Source organism: Engystomops pustulosus, chromosome 1 (genome assembly GCF_040894005.1).
Source record: "Engystomops pustulosus chromosome 1, aEngPut4.maternal, whole genome shotgun sequence".
Taxonomy (NCBI): Eukaryota; Metazoa; Chordata; class Amphibia; order Anura; family Leptodactylidae; genus Engystomops; species Engystomops pustulosus.
The window spans coordinates 169376592-169394538 of record NC_092411.1 but is presented as its reverse complement, the minus strand read 5'-3'; the positions used below and the strand labels follow the sequence as shown (position 1 = coordinate 169394538).

At 40.6% G+C, this 17947-nt stretch overlaps 1 protein-coding gene across 2 annotated transcripts in view; it reads left to right on the top strand.

Moving 5' to 3' along the window:
- ELAVL1 (ELAV like RNA binding protein 1) overlaps positions 1–17947 on the top strand; it is a 55477-nt gene that overhangs the window by 7329 nt on the left and 30201 nt on the right. For both annotated transcript variants that reach the window (XM_072113840.1, XM_072113841.1), the window contains exons 2-3: positions 2779–2960; positions 12410–12513. In XM_072113840.1, the coding sequence (XP_071969941.1) occupies positions 2789–2960; positions 12410–12513 (276 nt within the window). In that variant the 5' untranslated portion in view covers positions 2779–2788. The remainder of the gene's footprint in view (positions 1–2778; positions 2961–12409; positions 12514–17947) is intronic.

Sequence of the window (17947 nt, the reverse complement as noted above, 5' to 3'; positions counted from 1 at the left end):
TGAGGCGTAATAAAACTTCAATTTATTTCATCTTTTTAAAATTAGTTAAAAAAAGGTATAATAATGAGAAAAAACTGAAGCGTTTCGAACTTCTTCGCTATTAATAAGATCTCCTAGAAGTTCCAAACGCGTCAGTTTTTTTCTCATTATGGTACTTTTTTTTTACTAATTTTAAAAAGATTAAATAAATCAAAGTTTTATTACACCTCCTTCTGCCTCGATGCCTTCCCAGTTTACAGTCACACCCGGAAGGAACCTGAATGCCAGGAACATCTGGCAACCCCAGAAGAGGTTTGGTTCCCCATAGGGTTGCATGATGCATCGAGATCTCGGTACTTGTACGATACTTTCAAAGTGAAAACAAGTTCAATACCAGGCGTGTCCACTGCCTTCTGAAAAAAAAATGTGTTCAGACCATATTGTATCCGTTATTTTTGCATATGCAAAAAAGCTGATGGGTTTCTAATCTACTTCTTGCCCTGCACAGTTGGTTGCCTAGCAACATTTGAGAAAAAAAGTCTGCATACGGATGATTTCTATGGATGTACGTTGTGCGAATGCAAGACAAAATAACGCATGCTGCATTTTTTTCTCACCGTCTGCACATGACGGTGAAAAAAATGGACATTTGAACAGACCCATAGGAAACAGTGGGGCCGTTTGTCATCTGCAAAAAGGATAGCACACAAACATCAAACACCTGTCTAAATGAGCCCTAAATTATAGTATTTCGTATAATATATTAACATTACCATGATAACCTTTACAACACATGTACTTACACTGTCATTAATTACGTAAAGGGGTATTCCCATCTGGGCATTTCCATTTAATTCATTTGCCATATGTAAACATTTCTTCAATTGGATGTTATTAAAAAAAAAGTGTTCCTGTATGAAGATAATTTCTCATAAATGTAGCCATGCTGTCCCTTAGAAACGACATGGCCTCCTCGGGTACGACCACCTCGCATTTGGGCAGTAATGGCCAGGCATGCGCTATAGAACCCTGCCTGACCACCTGGATTCGGCAATCATTACCACAGGACGGCTGTTGGACATGCAGTAACTCCCACACATTTCATGTACAAACACCCTTTGTGCAATCACTCCAGCAGAGGTGGCCGTATCCGAGGAAGCCATCTCTTTTCTAAGGGACCATATCACTGAATTTATGAGAAATTATCTTCACACGGATAAACTTTTTCATAACATCTAATTGAAGAAATGTTTATATATGGCAGATTAGTGAAACTGAATGTGAATGCCCAGACAAGAATACCCCTTTAAAGAGAACCCGTCATGCAAAATAACCCCTCTAATCTAAATAGATTTTCATAAACTGCCATTAGAAAGCATTGCCTCTGTCCCTTCATTGTCCCTCTACATGCCTGTAAACCTAAGCGATGAGGTCCTAAAGCTGTATGCAAATGACCTGTGAAATGTCCAATGAGTCATTAGCATATTCAAGCTGTCCAGCTTATTCATGAGTGGGCAGCACAGCCACACCCCCAGTGCTTGACTGACAGCCTGTGTAATGCTGTGATGGCTGCTACATGTGCTTGCTGGTGTCCACGCCTCCTGCACCCTGTGTGTGTGTGTGTGTATGTGAAAGATACAACAGCTCCAGGGTGCAGCCATGTTATAGCAGAACATGTCAGGTACTTGTGTAGCTGATGTCTGTGTATTAGGAGGATGCAGCATGTGAGCAGATACACTAACTATGCTTTACTATACATTACACACAGACATGAGGAGGGGGAGGAGAGGGGATGGGGAACAGGAGTGACATCACTGCCTCTGACCATGTGACCAGCCTTATTTACATAATAAAGAAAAGATGATTTTATAATGATTAATGTATGAAATGACTAGATAAAGGCTGGGGTGGGATCCTTGTGAGCTGCTCCAACAGGTAGTAGTGACAGGACTAGTGGCAGAGACCTGATGACAAGTGTCCTTTAAGCTTGGCAGAACAGTGGTTGACAGTTACTGATGTGTTTCAAAGGAAATGCATATGCGATCAGACTGAGCCCCGCCCACAGACATATATAAAGCTGAGTGTATGTGTGTATGTCCGCTAAAGCAATCTGCACTGATGCGTTGCACAGCCGCTGCCTGTGTCTCAGGAAAAGTCAGACTAGGTTTTTCGCCACACGCTTCCCATAATACACTTATTAATCACCATCTACAGGAGCCATTGGCTGCTGTGAATGTAAGCAACCAATCACAGTTCAGTTTTTTACTTATTAATATGAGCCCTGAACTTTTATTGGTTACTATAGGCAATGAGTATAAGATAGCTCATATCTGAGGTAAGGTATGAAATAATGTGAGGCAATATGATGGCTATAACAAAATAGTAAATATCACTGGGGGTTACAGTGTATACAGATGACCCCTAGTTAAAGACAGACCCCTCTGCCTCTTGTGACCTCTGGGGAAGCTCTCCAAATGCTTTACTATAGTCCCAGACTGCAATGATCAGCTGTAAGGTGTCTGTAATGAGGCTTTATTGATAATACTTGGTCCCATTACAAGAAAACATTTTGCAACTCCAATTGTCACTGGGGCAAAAAAAAATTTTGTCTGGTTCTACAATGATAAAATATACAGTTTCGACTTGCCTACAAATTCAACTTAAGAGCAAACCTATGGAACCTAACTTGTACTTAACCTGGGGGACTGCCTGTATATTTATTAGTGTGTATGTGTGTCTTCTTGATATCTTTATAGTATTTTACATACTTAACCATTAAATCTGTGTGCTCTACAACAGGTAATTTAAGATGTCTAACGGTTATGAAGATCACATGGATGATGTATGCAGAGATGACTTGGGGAGAACTAACTTAATTGTAAACTACTTGCCTCAAAATATGACTCAAGATGAGCTTCGCAGCCTATTCAGCAGCATTGGGGAGGTGGAATCGGCCAAGCTCATACGTGATAAAGTTGCAGGTAAGTTCTGTTATGCAAGTATCTTATGTCGTCCTTTAACACTTTAAAGACAATGGCCTTCTGGACACATATTTTAGCAGGGAAAGAAAAACGGATAAAAGGTCTAACTTTTTCTAAAAAAACATGGGCAAAAAAAACATGGGCATATGAGGGCTTGTTTTTTGCGGCAAGGTTTGTATTATCCAACGGGTTCATTTTTATGCTAAAAAATAGCATAATGATAAATTTTCTCTTTTCTGCAACTGTACAGAATAAAACGTCTATTTTGCCCCCCCCCCCCTTTTAATATAGTTTTTATTGACAATTTTCATAGTTTTCGGACCTTTTTTTAATTAAAGCATTTACGCAGTGCACTGTACAGTATAATTAACATGATGCAATTATTCTATAGGTTAAATATAGGTTTTCTTATATTTTACTGCTTTAGCAAATAAATAACTTTTCAAGGAAACCGCATTTAATTATGCATTTGCCTATGTGTCACCATATTCAGTAAGCTATAGCTTTTTTTATTTCCCAATCAAAAGAGGGTTACTTGTGCATGTTTAGTGCTTGAAAGGGGGGCAGGGGGCCAGCTGGCCATTTACGGGGGCAGGGGGGTTGCTGGTCATACACTGGCTTTGACATGTGCATTTCCCACCCTTTATACTCGAGTCGATAGGTTTTCCCACATTTTTATGTTAAAATTAGGGGCCTCGGCTTATATTTGGGTCGGGTTATACTCGAGTATATATGGGTATTTTTGCTTATCTTTATATATAGATGACATGCATTGGCAACAACGATTACAGAAAGACTTTGTTACAGAAACCGCTGATCATTGCAGCCTAGGACTAAAGTAAAGCATCCAGAGATCTTTACCAGATGTCACAGTGGGCTGAGAATTCTTTCTGTAACTAGGGGTTGTCTGTAAGACAAGCCTCCTTAAGTGGGGGACTGCTTGTACAATGTTAATGTTTATAATGTAAATAAACATGCAGCTATGCCTCCTCGCATATATATTCACAAATATTCTTAAAAAAAAAAAGGCCTGTGAAAAACGCATATATGGGAAAAAGCATAAGAGAAACAAGAAAAAGCCACTGTGGTTAACTAGCACTGTAAGGCAAGCCGTAAAAGAGAAGGATAAGTAATTTAGGTTGATAAAACAAGAAGGTAGTGTGTGAGGTGTTACAGGATTAGAGAGAAAAATAAATTCTGTAAAATACAGATAAATGGAGACTGAGAAATATTGCCAGGGAGAGTAAAAACGGAGCGTATGGGTCCTCTGAGGAATAATCTGGGGGGTCAAAGTGGAGGGAGATGAGAAAAGGGCCAAATGTTGTATGTTGGCTTTTCAGTGGTCTTTATCCATGTAAATCCCATGGTGGGGAGACATGATGAGGAGCAATGTAAATTCTCTTTTTCTGCATTTTAACCCAGGAAGAGGTGCGGCACCGTCTCAACACCACTAAAATAGCCTAATTGCCATGCTCAGATGGCATACACAGTTGGGTACTGCATGAATTATGTGGTGTAATAGACAAAACATTATTTATAATATTTGAAGATTCCTTAAGGATAGGTTCTGGTGGATAGTAAACTTAATTTTACTGACCAGAGCCAGGCAGCTGGTGATAAAGCAAATAGAATTATGGGACGTATGAAGAGGAAGAGCTTCTCATAATGACAGTTTTGCCCTTATGCAAATCTCTGGTCTGACTACACAAGGAATATTGTGTACAGTTTTGGGCACCAGTTTAGAAAAAAGACTGAGGGGGGACCTCATTATAATGTACTGCCCGTTCAGGTATTTGTACAAGGATCTCTCCAAAGATCTTTTTATACCTAGGCCTGTGACCAGGACAAGGGTGAATCCTCTGCGCCTAGAGGAGAGGCGGTTCTGCCATCAACATAGACAAAGGTTCTTTAATGTAAGAGCAGTGAGACTATGGGACCCTCTGCCACAGGAGGTTGTTATGGCGGACTCTTTGTACATGTTCCGAGAGGCTTGGATGCCTTTCTGGACAAGGTTGGACTTGATGGACTTTTTCCTACTTTTTATATACTATGAAAAACCTAAATCGGTGGTGGGTATGTTCCCCAAAGTAAGACTACATTCACACACTTATATGGGGGACGTATATATGGCCGATATACGTTCCCCCATACACTCCTATGGGCTCACAGATCTGTACGGGAGCGGTACGGTGCAGCACACGTGCGGCACCGTACCGCTCCGTAGCCTGGGAAAAGATAGGACATGTCCTATCTTTTCCCGTGATACGGCGCCATGCGCTGTATCTTCCTATGGCGAGGGGTGGGGGTGAGCTGCGCTCATCCCCTGCTCCTCTCCGCGGCGCCGATGTATGCCCGCCGTACTACGGTACGGCGGGCATACATCGTGTGAATGTAGCCTAAGTCAGTGTCTTGACACGTGACCTGGATCATCACAGCCTGCCAATGATGTCTTATCCTGTTTACTAGTTGGCCAATAGTTTGCTTAGATATGGCAACTCTGCTGTAAGTTGCATGTATAAATGGAGGACACTTTACACTCTCGTTTTTTTTTCCCCCTATCTTTCTGACCGCACTTTCAGTGTCTCAATTTCTGGATCTCTCTCTTCTTCTGTTCCCCTCACCGTTGGGATTCCTCAGGGATCAGTCCTAGTTCCTCTTCTCTTTTCCCTCTATACTGACAAATTTTCATTTCATTTATGCTGATGATACTGAACTATATACTTAGCCCAGAAGTGATGTTATGTACCAATTTCAGAACACTAGTTATTGTCTCTCTCCTGTCTCTAGCATCTACTTAATTTTTCCAAGACTGAACTTCTTGTGTTTTCACCATCCTTATAGTCTATCCTAACCTCTCCATCGCAATCTATAGGGGCACCAGACCTCTCTTTTGCACCGCATATTCAATCTCTTGCTTGCTCTTGCCACATGCATTTCAGAAACTTCTTTATAATCTATTTCTCACAATTGAAACTTGTAAAATGCAAACTGTTGTTCTGATTCACTCTGTACACTACTGTAACTCATTACTAATTGGTCTTCCGCTTAACTCTCTCTTCTCCAATCTATTCGTAAAGGGATATTCCCACGGAGATAAGTTTCCTTATGTGTACTCCGCACATCAAAATAATATATTCTCTGATTCACTATTAACAAAAATGCAGCATTTAACAGATATGTCCAACCTGTCTCTATCAGTCCTGCTTTAAACAATTTTAGTTGCCCCTAGATCCGAACTTCAGACTTGGTCAGGTAGCCGCCATCTTCGATGAGACTGCTACTGAGAATACTGTGTCTTGTGCCTGTAGCCACGCCCCTTGCAGTCCTAGCATAGAGCTCACAGACACTGATTCACTTCCTGGCAGGAGATTGTGAGGAGAGACCATCTGCAAACTACAAGGAGATGAGTGATCCGGGGTAGGGGAATGTAGGCAGACACGCATCTGTGAGGCTGAGAACACAGAGCTGACTCTGTAATAGGCATCTATTGGATATCATGCATCTATGATCTGTCTCATCTCTTTTTATGTGTCAGTGTGTTAGTACAATGTCAGAAGCCAGATGAAAGTGCATATACACCAGTACCCTGATAATCTAACCACATTGTCACCCCCACAAAACTTGATTGTTCATAGTGTCTGCTGGAGAGGTCACACCCTGGTTACACTGAGCACCATAGAGAGTGATAGGAACTAAAACGGCAATAAAACTGAGTAAAATTGTACAGTAAGGGGTTAAAATGATCTTTATTGTGTTAACATCACTAGGGGATTGAGATGTGTGAATTTTCTTTCGTGAGAACACCCCTGTAATGCAGCAGCCATTCTTTTCTTTCGGACCAAGGGCTACAAGGATCCCTCCGGTCTATCACCCAACCCGTGTTCAGTGATCTTAGAGATGTGAGTGAGAGGTACAAATTAAGTGAGGGATTAATCTAAGTCTTTTCTCGAACTGCACCCATTCTATGGAATGCTCAGCCTCTGGTTATCAGACTAACACCCAACCTCCAAAGTTTTAAAGGTGCTCTTAAACCCATCTCTTTAGGCAAGCCTTTAACACGTGTTAACCCATCCTATGTCGTCCTCTCATCCGTTATCCAGCAACCACTAGGCTCCAAGTTCCAGGCTTCTCTGTATCCCCATTCACCTTGGACTTTGTATATGAGATGTCTGAGGACTAGCTCAAGCTGCAGCACCTCTTTTTTTTTTTTTGTACATTAGATTATATGTTGTTCTATTTCCTTATGAAGACTGATGACTGGACCATTATATAAGATTTTACCTCTTTTGTCAACCCGTTCTTCCTCATAGACTGTAAGCTCTTGAGTGTAGGGCCATCACTCCTTTTGTTCTAAATGAATGTTTGTGGTCAGTCATGGTTTATTTTATTTAAATAGGTACCCTATGATTTGTAAAATGCTATGCAATATGATGATAAATAAAGATTGATTATTAAATGAAGAATCAAAGGATCAAAACTTCCTTTTATTCATTGATATAACTTTTCAGACCCTCAATGGAGCTAGAATTTTTTTTTCTACAGTACTCACCATGATGACCCTTTGAGACAATTCTTACATTTTTGCATTACAACTATAGTGTCAGTGCCTCACCTTATAGCTACCCATCATTTGACTGTATAAATTTAGGCGAATCCTCAACTATTTTGCACCAAGTTTGTCGAGGCATACAGCCCTTTGTAAAATATCTGTGTAGACAAGTCTCTTGTACATTTTAAGGACAGGCTAATAGCTGCACAGCAAGAGGGAAAGAAATGGAATTAAAATCTATAAAACATTCTATTTTTCAAATCCTTTAGTTTCAAAGGTACTGTAGCGTGTGTCCCTGTACGCATAACAGCGAGACCTCCCTGGATGCCTTGTTAGGCAGCGAGTTTGAAAGATACACACCAAGGCACTCTGCAATTAGAATATGGTGTTGGTCATGTATATGGACAAGAGGGATACCCATGTTCGGACCACTATTCATGGAGACTCCAGGACCCACACCCCTTAACTAGGTACAACCACCACTGCCTCCAAGCCTAACTGCATCCTGGCTTATAAAAATACATGGTTGGGGTTGATCTATCAGATCAGGTGCTGTTGCTGTAAAGCACCCGACCATGGGTGTTAAACTGGGGTGTTGGCTATTAGTCACAGCCGGCACCACGTGTTTCCCAAAGCCGGTTCGGATCCTTTCCAGAGCTGAGCCGGCATTACCTTAGTGGCGCAAAGTCACTGCGCTCAGTGGCGGATGTATCTGCCACGGAGCACTAAGAGGTTAAGGTGGGATCTTATCTGGTTGTATAAGGTCAGGGAGGCGGAGTTTTTAACCCTAATGTCAGGCTCTTTATTCCTTAGCAAGCACCCTTCACTGCAATTGAAGGTCCTGTATCCAGAGACATCACTAAATGGTTCTCTTGAATGAGATGCTATTCGGTCTCCCACCTTTACTTCAGTGTTGAACTCTCTGCCTCCCTGACTTTATACAACCAATTTACACCTCACTTTAAAGTTGATTTTCTGGATGATGCCACGACACTGGGGCATGAAAGAAACAAAAATTAGCAGGTATTATGCTGTTTGACACCATACCGGTAATGATAGGTTCCCTTTAAAGCAATAGTTTTCTGCTTGTATAGTAGAAACGTTATATGAACTGATAGTCCTAAATCATGGGGCACAAAATTTGCTTCTAAAGAGATTGTCTTCTTTTTGACATTGAGTTAAAGGGAACCTGTCAACGGGGACCTCATTTTCACAAAAAAAACAAGTTGCAGGAATCAATTACCGCTGTATATCAAATATGCCTTTCGGTCTTCTCTTAGCATTTGCATTCAATTTAATTGTGTGTTATAACTTACTTTGCACCCTGACAAAATCTTTTGTTAAGTCCCAGGGGTTGGCTTTGGATTGACTGCATTTCAAAAAACAACAACAAAAAAAATCCCTAAACCAGAATTAATATATATTTTTTCTAATCACCCCCAAGGAAGAGTTAATAAAATCTCACCAATTGGTAATTGATCCCCTAAATGATGTACCAGAAAAGTGGATCTCATCCCGTAAAAAAAATAATCCCCCATATGTCTAAATTACAAAGATTTTTTTTATAGCCTGAAAAATGTGACAATGCAAATCTGCTCTGAATAGCACTCCTTCCGTTGTGTGCCCTGTCATGTGCCCATACAGCTGATTACCAACAAATATGGGGGTCTAAAAACTTTGTGGCGTTTTTCGTCATTAAACACATTGACTGACTGGTTACATATTATGGCGGAAAAAGTTGCAAATGCCGCATTTAAAATTTTCTATTGGAATGTGTTTCTTTTACCAGTTATAATTAGGTGAGGCAAAACGACTTGGTACCAACTGTGTTATAAGCGTGGGACTACATCCAAAAGAAATAAGTGGCGGATGCATGGCATTCTCATTCGGATTTAGTCCCCACGAGAGAGCTATACGTACAGCCATCTACGGAAATTGGAAAATCCTTGAATTAGATACCCAACTGTCAGAAGTTACAGTTTTTAGATGTAGTCTCACCCTTATAAATTCGATTACTAGATTTCAAGAACATCACAACTCAATCAGTACAGAAAAAGATTGTCCACGGTTGATTAACCATATGAGAGAAAGTCATGGGGTTAATCCTGAACTGTTAAGGTTAGTAGAGTTGGGTCCACAAGGTGGAGATTGCTCGAACGCTGAATTCACACGACCTTTGAGGGGATATATATGGCTACAAGCCTGCTGCAGTACATACGTCCTCCATAGACGGCAATGGCCGCACAGAGCGAAACAGTGCTACATATACCTCTCCGTACACGGGGGAAAGATAGGACATGTACCCCAGAAAGCAAGATTAGTGATGAAATGTAATGCAATGGGGATGATGGATTTAAAGGATAGGAAAGATTTATAATGCTAGCTTCTGTTGTTACTATACATTGAAGTATTGGATTATGGTACAATAGTATATAAGAAGTTTGCTGCATTGACGAGATCTTTATAATAAAGTGGAGATTGACCCTGAACTCCATGAGTGACGTTTTTTTCTATTTCTGGATTATGTTTTGCTGTGGAGCTGAGCGTGCACCCCGACTGAGGATCTCTTGTGCCTGCGGTGTTATTGGACACACTCTTGCTGCTTGGTTGTGGAGAGAGGATTGAAATGTGAGAAAACCCCTTTAAGAGGCAATAGCGGTGTTCCTTGGGCGGTGTTGTCACACGTTAGTTTTGATTCTGTTATGTAACGGAATCAAAGCGCACTGGGGCGGCCCGTGGCTGACCGTAATATTTTAGAATGTATGCACAGTTCAGTTCAAATCTCAATTAGGTCTTTTATTTTTTATCAATTAGACTGTATGGACTTATGAATTAATGTAAACAATGCATAACACATAGTGCCCGTTTCTGATAGCTTATGTTTAGCTGTGAACGCATCTACAATCAGGAGTAGTTCCTCCCTGTTGCAATTCCAAAACTTTGGGAGACGTATAAATCTGGCTACATCAGAATACTGGCAAAATTTGCATCTGAAATGCCATATGCCACATTTAGTGAGTGTTGGTTAGACTGTTTATAGGTGTGTTCGCTGTAGAAACATGGCCTCACCAAACAGCCTGTGTGCAAGACAATTCTTATACTTGCCTGTCTTACACTACACCAGATCACTCACCCAGTATCAGACACAGTGATTAAAATTGTGCAGCAGAAGACATTCTAGTTCTACGGTGCACTGGTATAAAAACACCTGAACGCCAAAGCCCTTTTTTTGTTTTTGCTTTTCTATTTTTTACTCCCCGCCTTCAAAAATCTATAACTATATTATTCTATGTAAAGAGCTGTATTAGTGCAACCTACACTTCATAGTGACGGTATTTAATATTCCATGCCATATACTGGGAAGTGGGAATAAAATTCCAAATAAAGTTAAAATGAGAAAAAAACTTTAACACTTTAACACATGGCCTTAACACTGCGCCCCAAATGACCAAAATGGTTACCAAATTCTTCATTTTTCCCTCTTCTGGCACTAATAAGTTTATCATACTTTGGTGTATGGAGCTGTGTGTGGGTTTTTTTTTCTTGAGACTTTTTATGTTTTCAATGCTACCATCATTTTAAAGGGAACCTGTCACCAGGGGACCCATTTTTAGCACTCCCCCAGTCCCCACAGAGCATAGTACATACACTGCCAAAGTGTTTTTGTATTAAAAATAGGTTTTACAGACAAAAAGATATGTTATAGTGTACCTTTCATTAGCATCTGCTGTGTGACTAGGCAGTTGCCTTTTGGGAGGAGCTGGAAAGGAGCAGTTCCCCCCCACCCTTGGGGTACAGCTTCTCCATGTGTTCTTTTCAAATACATGAAGACCCCTTGTCAGACCCCTTTGTCAGACCCCTTGTTGCTGCTTTAGACTAATGGAACAGGCGGCAGCGCATGACCATTCTGCTCTATTAATCTCTATGGAGCTGACGGAAATTGCCGTGCGCCGAGTTTCGGCCATCTCCGCCGGCTCCATAGAGATTAATGGAGCAGATAGGAATAGGACCTAACTAAAATTTGTGTGAAAACCCCTTTAGAGGCATTTATTATTGTATAAATGTAGTAATTTAATTTTTAAAGCATTACAAATATAGCGGACAGGCATTGTGCCCCCCGCAGGGGCCATGGATAGTATAGGAAGATTAGCACAGCCATGGTGCCTGGATCTATGATTAAGCGTCCTTGGTTTATTATGCTTGATTTTGATGGTAGATTTTTTTCATTGATTAAAGTATTTGTGATCAGTCACATGCAGGGCAATAACTATAGATGGAACAAGAAGTATTTTTGACACTGTTTACAGGGAGACACAAGATTACTTACATGCAGGATTGTACAATGTTGGTGTATGTGGTAGTGCTGTGTATATTGCAGAGATCTTTGTGACCATCTGGGTCACAAATACTATATTATACTGTATAATTACTGTATATTCCTTAACCACTGATACGGCCCAGGGGACTGAGATGCAGGTGTCAAAACTGGAATCCTGCTATAGGTTGCTACTGCAACTTTTACTAAAGAGAAAAATTCACATTTCAGCTATAGGGTTTGAAATATTGGGTTTAGAGGGGCTGGGGTTCTTTCTTTGAAAAACACTTAGATATTCTTGTGGTTTAGTTTTTTATTTTTAAAATTGTCATCATAAATGCACTGCTGCTAAATTTTAGACCTGTGCTTTTGTGTTCAGATTCCTGCTGATTGGTTGTCGATGAATTAATGTTTCCTATTTTTAAACCATTTTGGCAGCCAGTTCTTATATTAAATAGAATGGGGCAAGACTGGATTGACTTTTCAAGATTTTTGTATACTGTGTGCCATTAATTCAGAGAGGACTATTTTTTTTCTTAATTATTATTTTATTTTTGTTTTTGTTTTTTTTTTTTCCTTTTGCAGGGCACAGCTTAGGATATGGCTTTGTGAATTACTTAAGTGCTAAAGATGCTGAAAGAGCAATTAACACACTTAATGGATTGAGACTGCAATCAAAAACTATAAAGGTGAATATTTATCTCATAAACCTTAAAGCAAAGAGACCTTTGATGGGATTTTTTGGAATTTGACTGTTGTTGCTCAAAGCCTTCCTGTGGTTTCCGGACAGTGGGCTTCTTTTTTTATGAAACAAGCTGAGTATACTGTAATAATTATAAACACTTTTGTGCAATTGTATTACCGTATAAGCCGAGGCCCCTAATTTAACCACCAAAAACTGGGAAAACCTATTGACTCGAGTATAAGCCGAAATGCTTAATGCATTTTTCACAGCCCCCAGGTAGTGTAGAGCCTGCCAGCCCCCAGGTAGTGTAGAGCCTGCCAGCCCCCAGGTAGTGTAGAGCCTGCCAGCCCCCAGGTAGTGTAGAGCCTGCCAGCCCCCAGGTAACAAATAAACTTACATACTCGCCCTCCGGCACCCTGTTCCTCGGCGTGGCTCCTCTTCTTTCTTCTCTTTGCTATAACAGCCGGCAAAGACGCGTCCGTGCGATCTTCCAGTTGGCACACAGATCACATTTACGCGTCTCTGACGGCTAGTACAGCAGAGAGAAGATAGAAGAGGAGCCGCGCCGGAGGGTGAGTATGTACGTTTAATTTTTATTGACTTGTGTATAAGCTGAGGTGAGGTTGTTCAGCACATTTTTTGTGCTGAAAAACTCTGCTTATCCACAAGTATATACAGTACTTTAAAACATTATATCAGATTTATTTTTGAGATGGGGTTGGCTATTTAGTGAACAGTAATTGGTAGTTGGTAACTTCTTTTATTTTTCCTACTTTTTTTTTTTTTTTTTTTTTTCTGGGCCTTTGGAGCATGTTGTTGAGAACCAGATTTATACAGTGTAGCTATACAATATCAGTGTATACATCAATATAACAATGGTGTAGCTATTTGAAGGGGGGAGGGAGTTAGAGAATTCGGATATGGCAGTAAAGTTTCTACAGTTGTTTAATTATTGTTTACCATTGTTTACTAAAAGTTTATTGTAAAAAGGGCAAATATTGATGTAATTTTAGAGATCAGCAGTAGGGTTACTACATACTACAATACAGTAGTATTGCAGTACATAGTATGAGCAATCGGACCCTGCAGGGTTAAAATAAACTGGAGGGTCTGAAATTATAGTAATTTTTTTTTTTTTTTTTAAACATTAAAATCACCCCCCTTTTCCTGGAACACATATAAAAATAAATGGTAAAAATCATAAACATGTTATCGCCACATCACAAAATGCCAGTTCTATTAAAAAAAAATTATCTGCCGTTGACACCATAATGGAAAATAGAGCTTAAATATCTGAATTGCCACTTTTTTGCCATTTTTTCTATTGAAAATATTTCATTCATATATTCATCAGTCTTATTGGTCCCAAGTTAATATAAACTCACCGGCCACTTTATTAGGTACACCATGCTAGTAACGGGTTGGACCCCCTTTTGCCTTCAGAACTGCCTCAATTCTTCGTGGCATAGATTCAACAAGGTGCTGGAAGCATTCCTCAGAGATTTTGGTCCATATTGACATGATGGCATCACACAGTTGCCGCAGATTTGTCGGCTGCACATGCATGAGTCGAATCTCCCGTTCCACCACATCCCAAAGATGCTCTATTGGATTGAGATCTGGTGACTGTGGAGGCCATTTGAGTACAGTGAACTCATTGTCATGTTCAAGAAACCAGTCTGAGATGATTCCAGCTTTATGACATGGCGCATTATCCTGCTGAAAGTAGCCATCAGATGTTAGGTACATTGTGGTCATAAAGGGATAGACATGGTCAGCAACAATACTCAGGTAGGCTGTGGCGTTGCAACGATGCTCAATTGGTACCAAGGGGCCAAAAAAGTGCCAAGAAAATATTCCCCACACCTTGACACCACCATCACCAGCCTCAACCGTTGATACAAGGCAGGATGGATCCATGCTTTCATGTTGTTGACGCCAAATTCTGACCCTAGCATCCGAATGTCGCAGCAGAAATCGAGACTCATCAGACCAGGCAACGTTTTTCCAATCTTCTACTGTCCAATTTCGATGAGCTTGTGCAAATAGTAGCCTCAGTTTCCTGTTCTTAGCTGAAAGGAGTGGCACCCGGTGTGGTCTCCTGCTGCCGTAGCCCATCTGCCTCAAAGTTCGACGTACTGTGCTTTCAGAGATGCTCTTCTGCCTACCTTGGTTGTAACGGGTGGCGATTTGAGTCACTGTTGCCTTTCTATCAGCTCGAACCAGTCTGCCCATTCTCCTCTGACCTCTGGCATCAACAAGGCATTTCCGCCCACAGAACTGCCGCTCACTGGATGTTTTTTCTTTTTCTGACCATTCTCTGTAAACCCTAGAGATGGTTGTGCGTGAAAATCCCAGTAGATCAGCAGTTTCTGAAATACTTAGACCAGCCCTTCTGGCACCAACAACCATGCCACGTTCAAAGGCACTCAAATCACCTTTCTTCCCCATACTGATGCTCGGTTTGAACTGCAGGAGATTGTCTTGACCATGTCTACATGCCTAAATGCACTGAGTTGCCGCCATGTGATTGGCTGATTAGAAATTAAGTGTTAACGAGCAGTTGGACAGGTGTACCTAATAAAGTGGCCGGTTAGTGTACATTAAAAAATCAGTGCGTACCTCAAAAAAAAGACACTAATTGGCCTCAGAATTTGACAAAATGGCAAATAATTAAAACAAAATCTACTAAAACCTAATATAAATTAATAAAGGGGATGTGTAATTTGAAGCCCATAATTGAAGTCGTAAAAACAGAGACCACTAGAAAATTTTGCAAATACGTTATTTTTAATTTCACCGCACTTGGAACTTTTATTCCAGCTTTCCATTACTTATTGTGGAATATTAAATGGCACGCCTAAAAAGTAAAATCTTTATTTTGCGCTGTTACAGTAACTTTATACATGGTAAAAATGTTGATACAGGGTTTAGCCTGCTCCTGCTATAGACAGTTGCACATGCCTTATGTTCTGTTCTCCAGGTGTGAATGCTGTACACAATACTCCAAATCCCTGGTATTGTGATAGGTAATATCATGTATTATGTTGATGAAGATTCATAGACAGTCCACTTTATACCACTCAGCCACGTAATAATCCAGAACAGATGAAACCTCCTTTACTAGATTTCAGGAAAAATGAACCCCAGACATTGACAATGATTTGAGTAACAATGGTCATAGTTCTGGCTTGCAGATAGATGAATGAACTATTATACCCAGATATACCTCCATTTATCTATGTATTGTCCATTCAGCCCCACATGGCTATCAGCCCGCTTGGATTCAGACCTGCATCCCTTCCATTCCTCTACATCCTTCCCCCTAACCTTCATTTTGATCTCCACAACCTTTTCTTATTATACCATATTCTTCACATTGTAACTGTTATTATGGTGACAACTGAACAAACTTCTCTTTGAAATGCAGAGGGATAGCTGTGTGGCAGACGATGGTCATAAACAAGATAGGATAGTTTATTTTGTCACACTACTAGTTGGCATGTTTAAGAGATACTAGCAGTGTATTATCTTCCCTGCTTATAGAATAATTCTCTATTGTTAGATAAATGCATACAGTTCATCTAGACAGGAATTAAACCAATATAAAATATATGCCAACACTTGGTAGTCATCTGCTCTCATAACTTGGCTTCACATAGTTCCTCATCCATTGTGGTAGTGAGTGACTTCCAACTGCTACATTTTACATGCTGGTTCTTAAAGCGAGCCTGTCACCACGTGTTTCACATATACAGCTAGTGACTGCTTCCCATAGAGCCTTATTAACTGACACTTGTCTTTCAGCCAAAAATTGTTTCCCTCATATTACCATATAATCAACTTTATAATTTTACCTGGTATCAGGGATATTTAAAGTGAATGTTGGGGGTATGGCCTCCTTGGGCTAAACCCATCTGCTCCTCCCTGTCCATTCTTTCAACAGTAATGTCATGTGACCCGGGTGACAAAATCTTAGGTTCTTTTATCCTCCATCCTCCTCACATTATCAAACTGTACCCCATGTATATATCTGATCACATGCAGGCATGCCGTGATTTTATGTGGACAGATATATACATGGGGTACAGTTTCCTAATGTTAGGAGGCTAAAGGACCTGAGAAGATGTCACCCTGGTCATATGAAAACACACACACACTAGTTTTGAGAATGGCACAAATATATTTTCACATGATCTGTTGCCCTCTGGTTTTTATGTGTGTTTGTCAGATGTTTTTATCACATACAGAAATACAAGTGCAATCATATTATGAGTAACAAAAGCTTTTATTGACAGAATGAGTTACTGCAGCAAGTCAATATTTGCAGTGTTGACCCTTCTTCAGGACCGCTGCAATTCTCCCTGGCATGCTCTCAATCAACTTCTGGACCAAATCCTGACTGATAGCAGTCCATTCTTGCACAATCAATGCTTGCATTTTGTCACAATTTTTTTTTTTTTTTTTGTCCACCCGTCTCTTGATGATTGACCACAGGTTCTCACTGGGATTAAGATCTGGGGAGTTTCCAGGCCATGGACATAAAATCTCTAGGTTTTGTTCACTGAGCCATTTAGTTATCACCTTTGCTTTATGGCAAGGTGCTCCATCATGCTGGAGAAGGCATTGTTGATCACCTAACTGCTCTTGGACTGTTGGGAGAAGTTGCTCTTGGAGGACATTCTGGTACCATTCTTTATTCATGGATGTGTTTTTAGGCTGTGAAAGCTGATTCCCTTGGCTGAGAAGCAACCCCACACATGAATGGTGGCATAATGCTTTACAGTTGGCATGAGACAAGACTGGTGGTATCGCTCACCTAGTCTTCTCCGAACAAGCTGTTTTCCAGATGTTCCAAACAATCGGAAAGGGGAGTCATCAGAGAAAATGACTTTATCCCAGTCCTCAGCAGTCCACTCCCTGTACCTGTTGCAGAATATCAGTCTGTCCCTGATGTTTTTTCTGGAGAGAAGTGGCTTCTTTGCTGCCCTCCTTGACACCAGGCCTTGCTCCAAGAGCCTCTGCCTCACAGTGAGTGCAGATGCACTCACACCTGCCTGCTGCCATTCCTGAGCAATTTCTGCCCTGCTGGTAGCCCGATCCCGAAGCTAAAAAAAAACTTTTAAGAGACGGTCCTGGTGCTTGATGGTCCTTCTTGGGCACCCTGGTGCCTTTTTGGCAACAATGGAACCTCTCTCATCTGCTTTATGGTATAGATAATTTTTAAAATGCCTAAACTATATAGTATATAAATGTATACATATACACATGTAAGTGTGCATATTTAAGACATAACTACACATGGTCCTTTCATACAAGATGTAGCAACTCGTGTGTGTGTGTGGGTATGTATAGAGGTGATGGAGAGGCAGCGAGAGATGGATCAAAAATCTGCCTTGATTCTGCAGAAGACATATTTGCAACATAGCCCCCCCCCC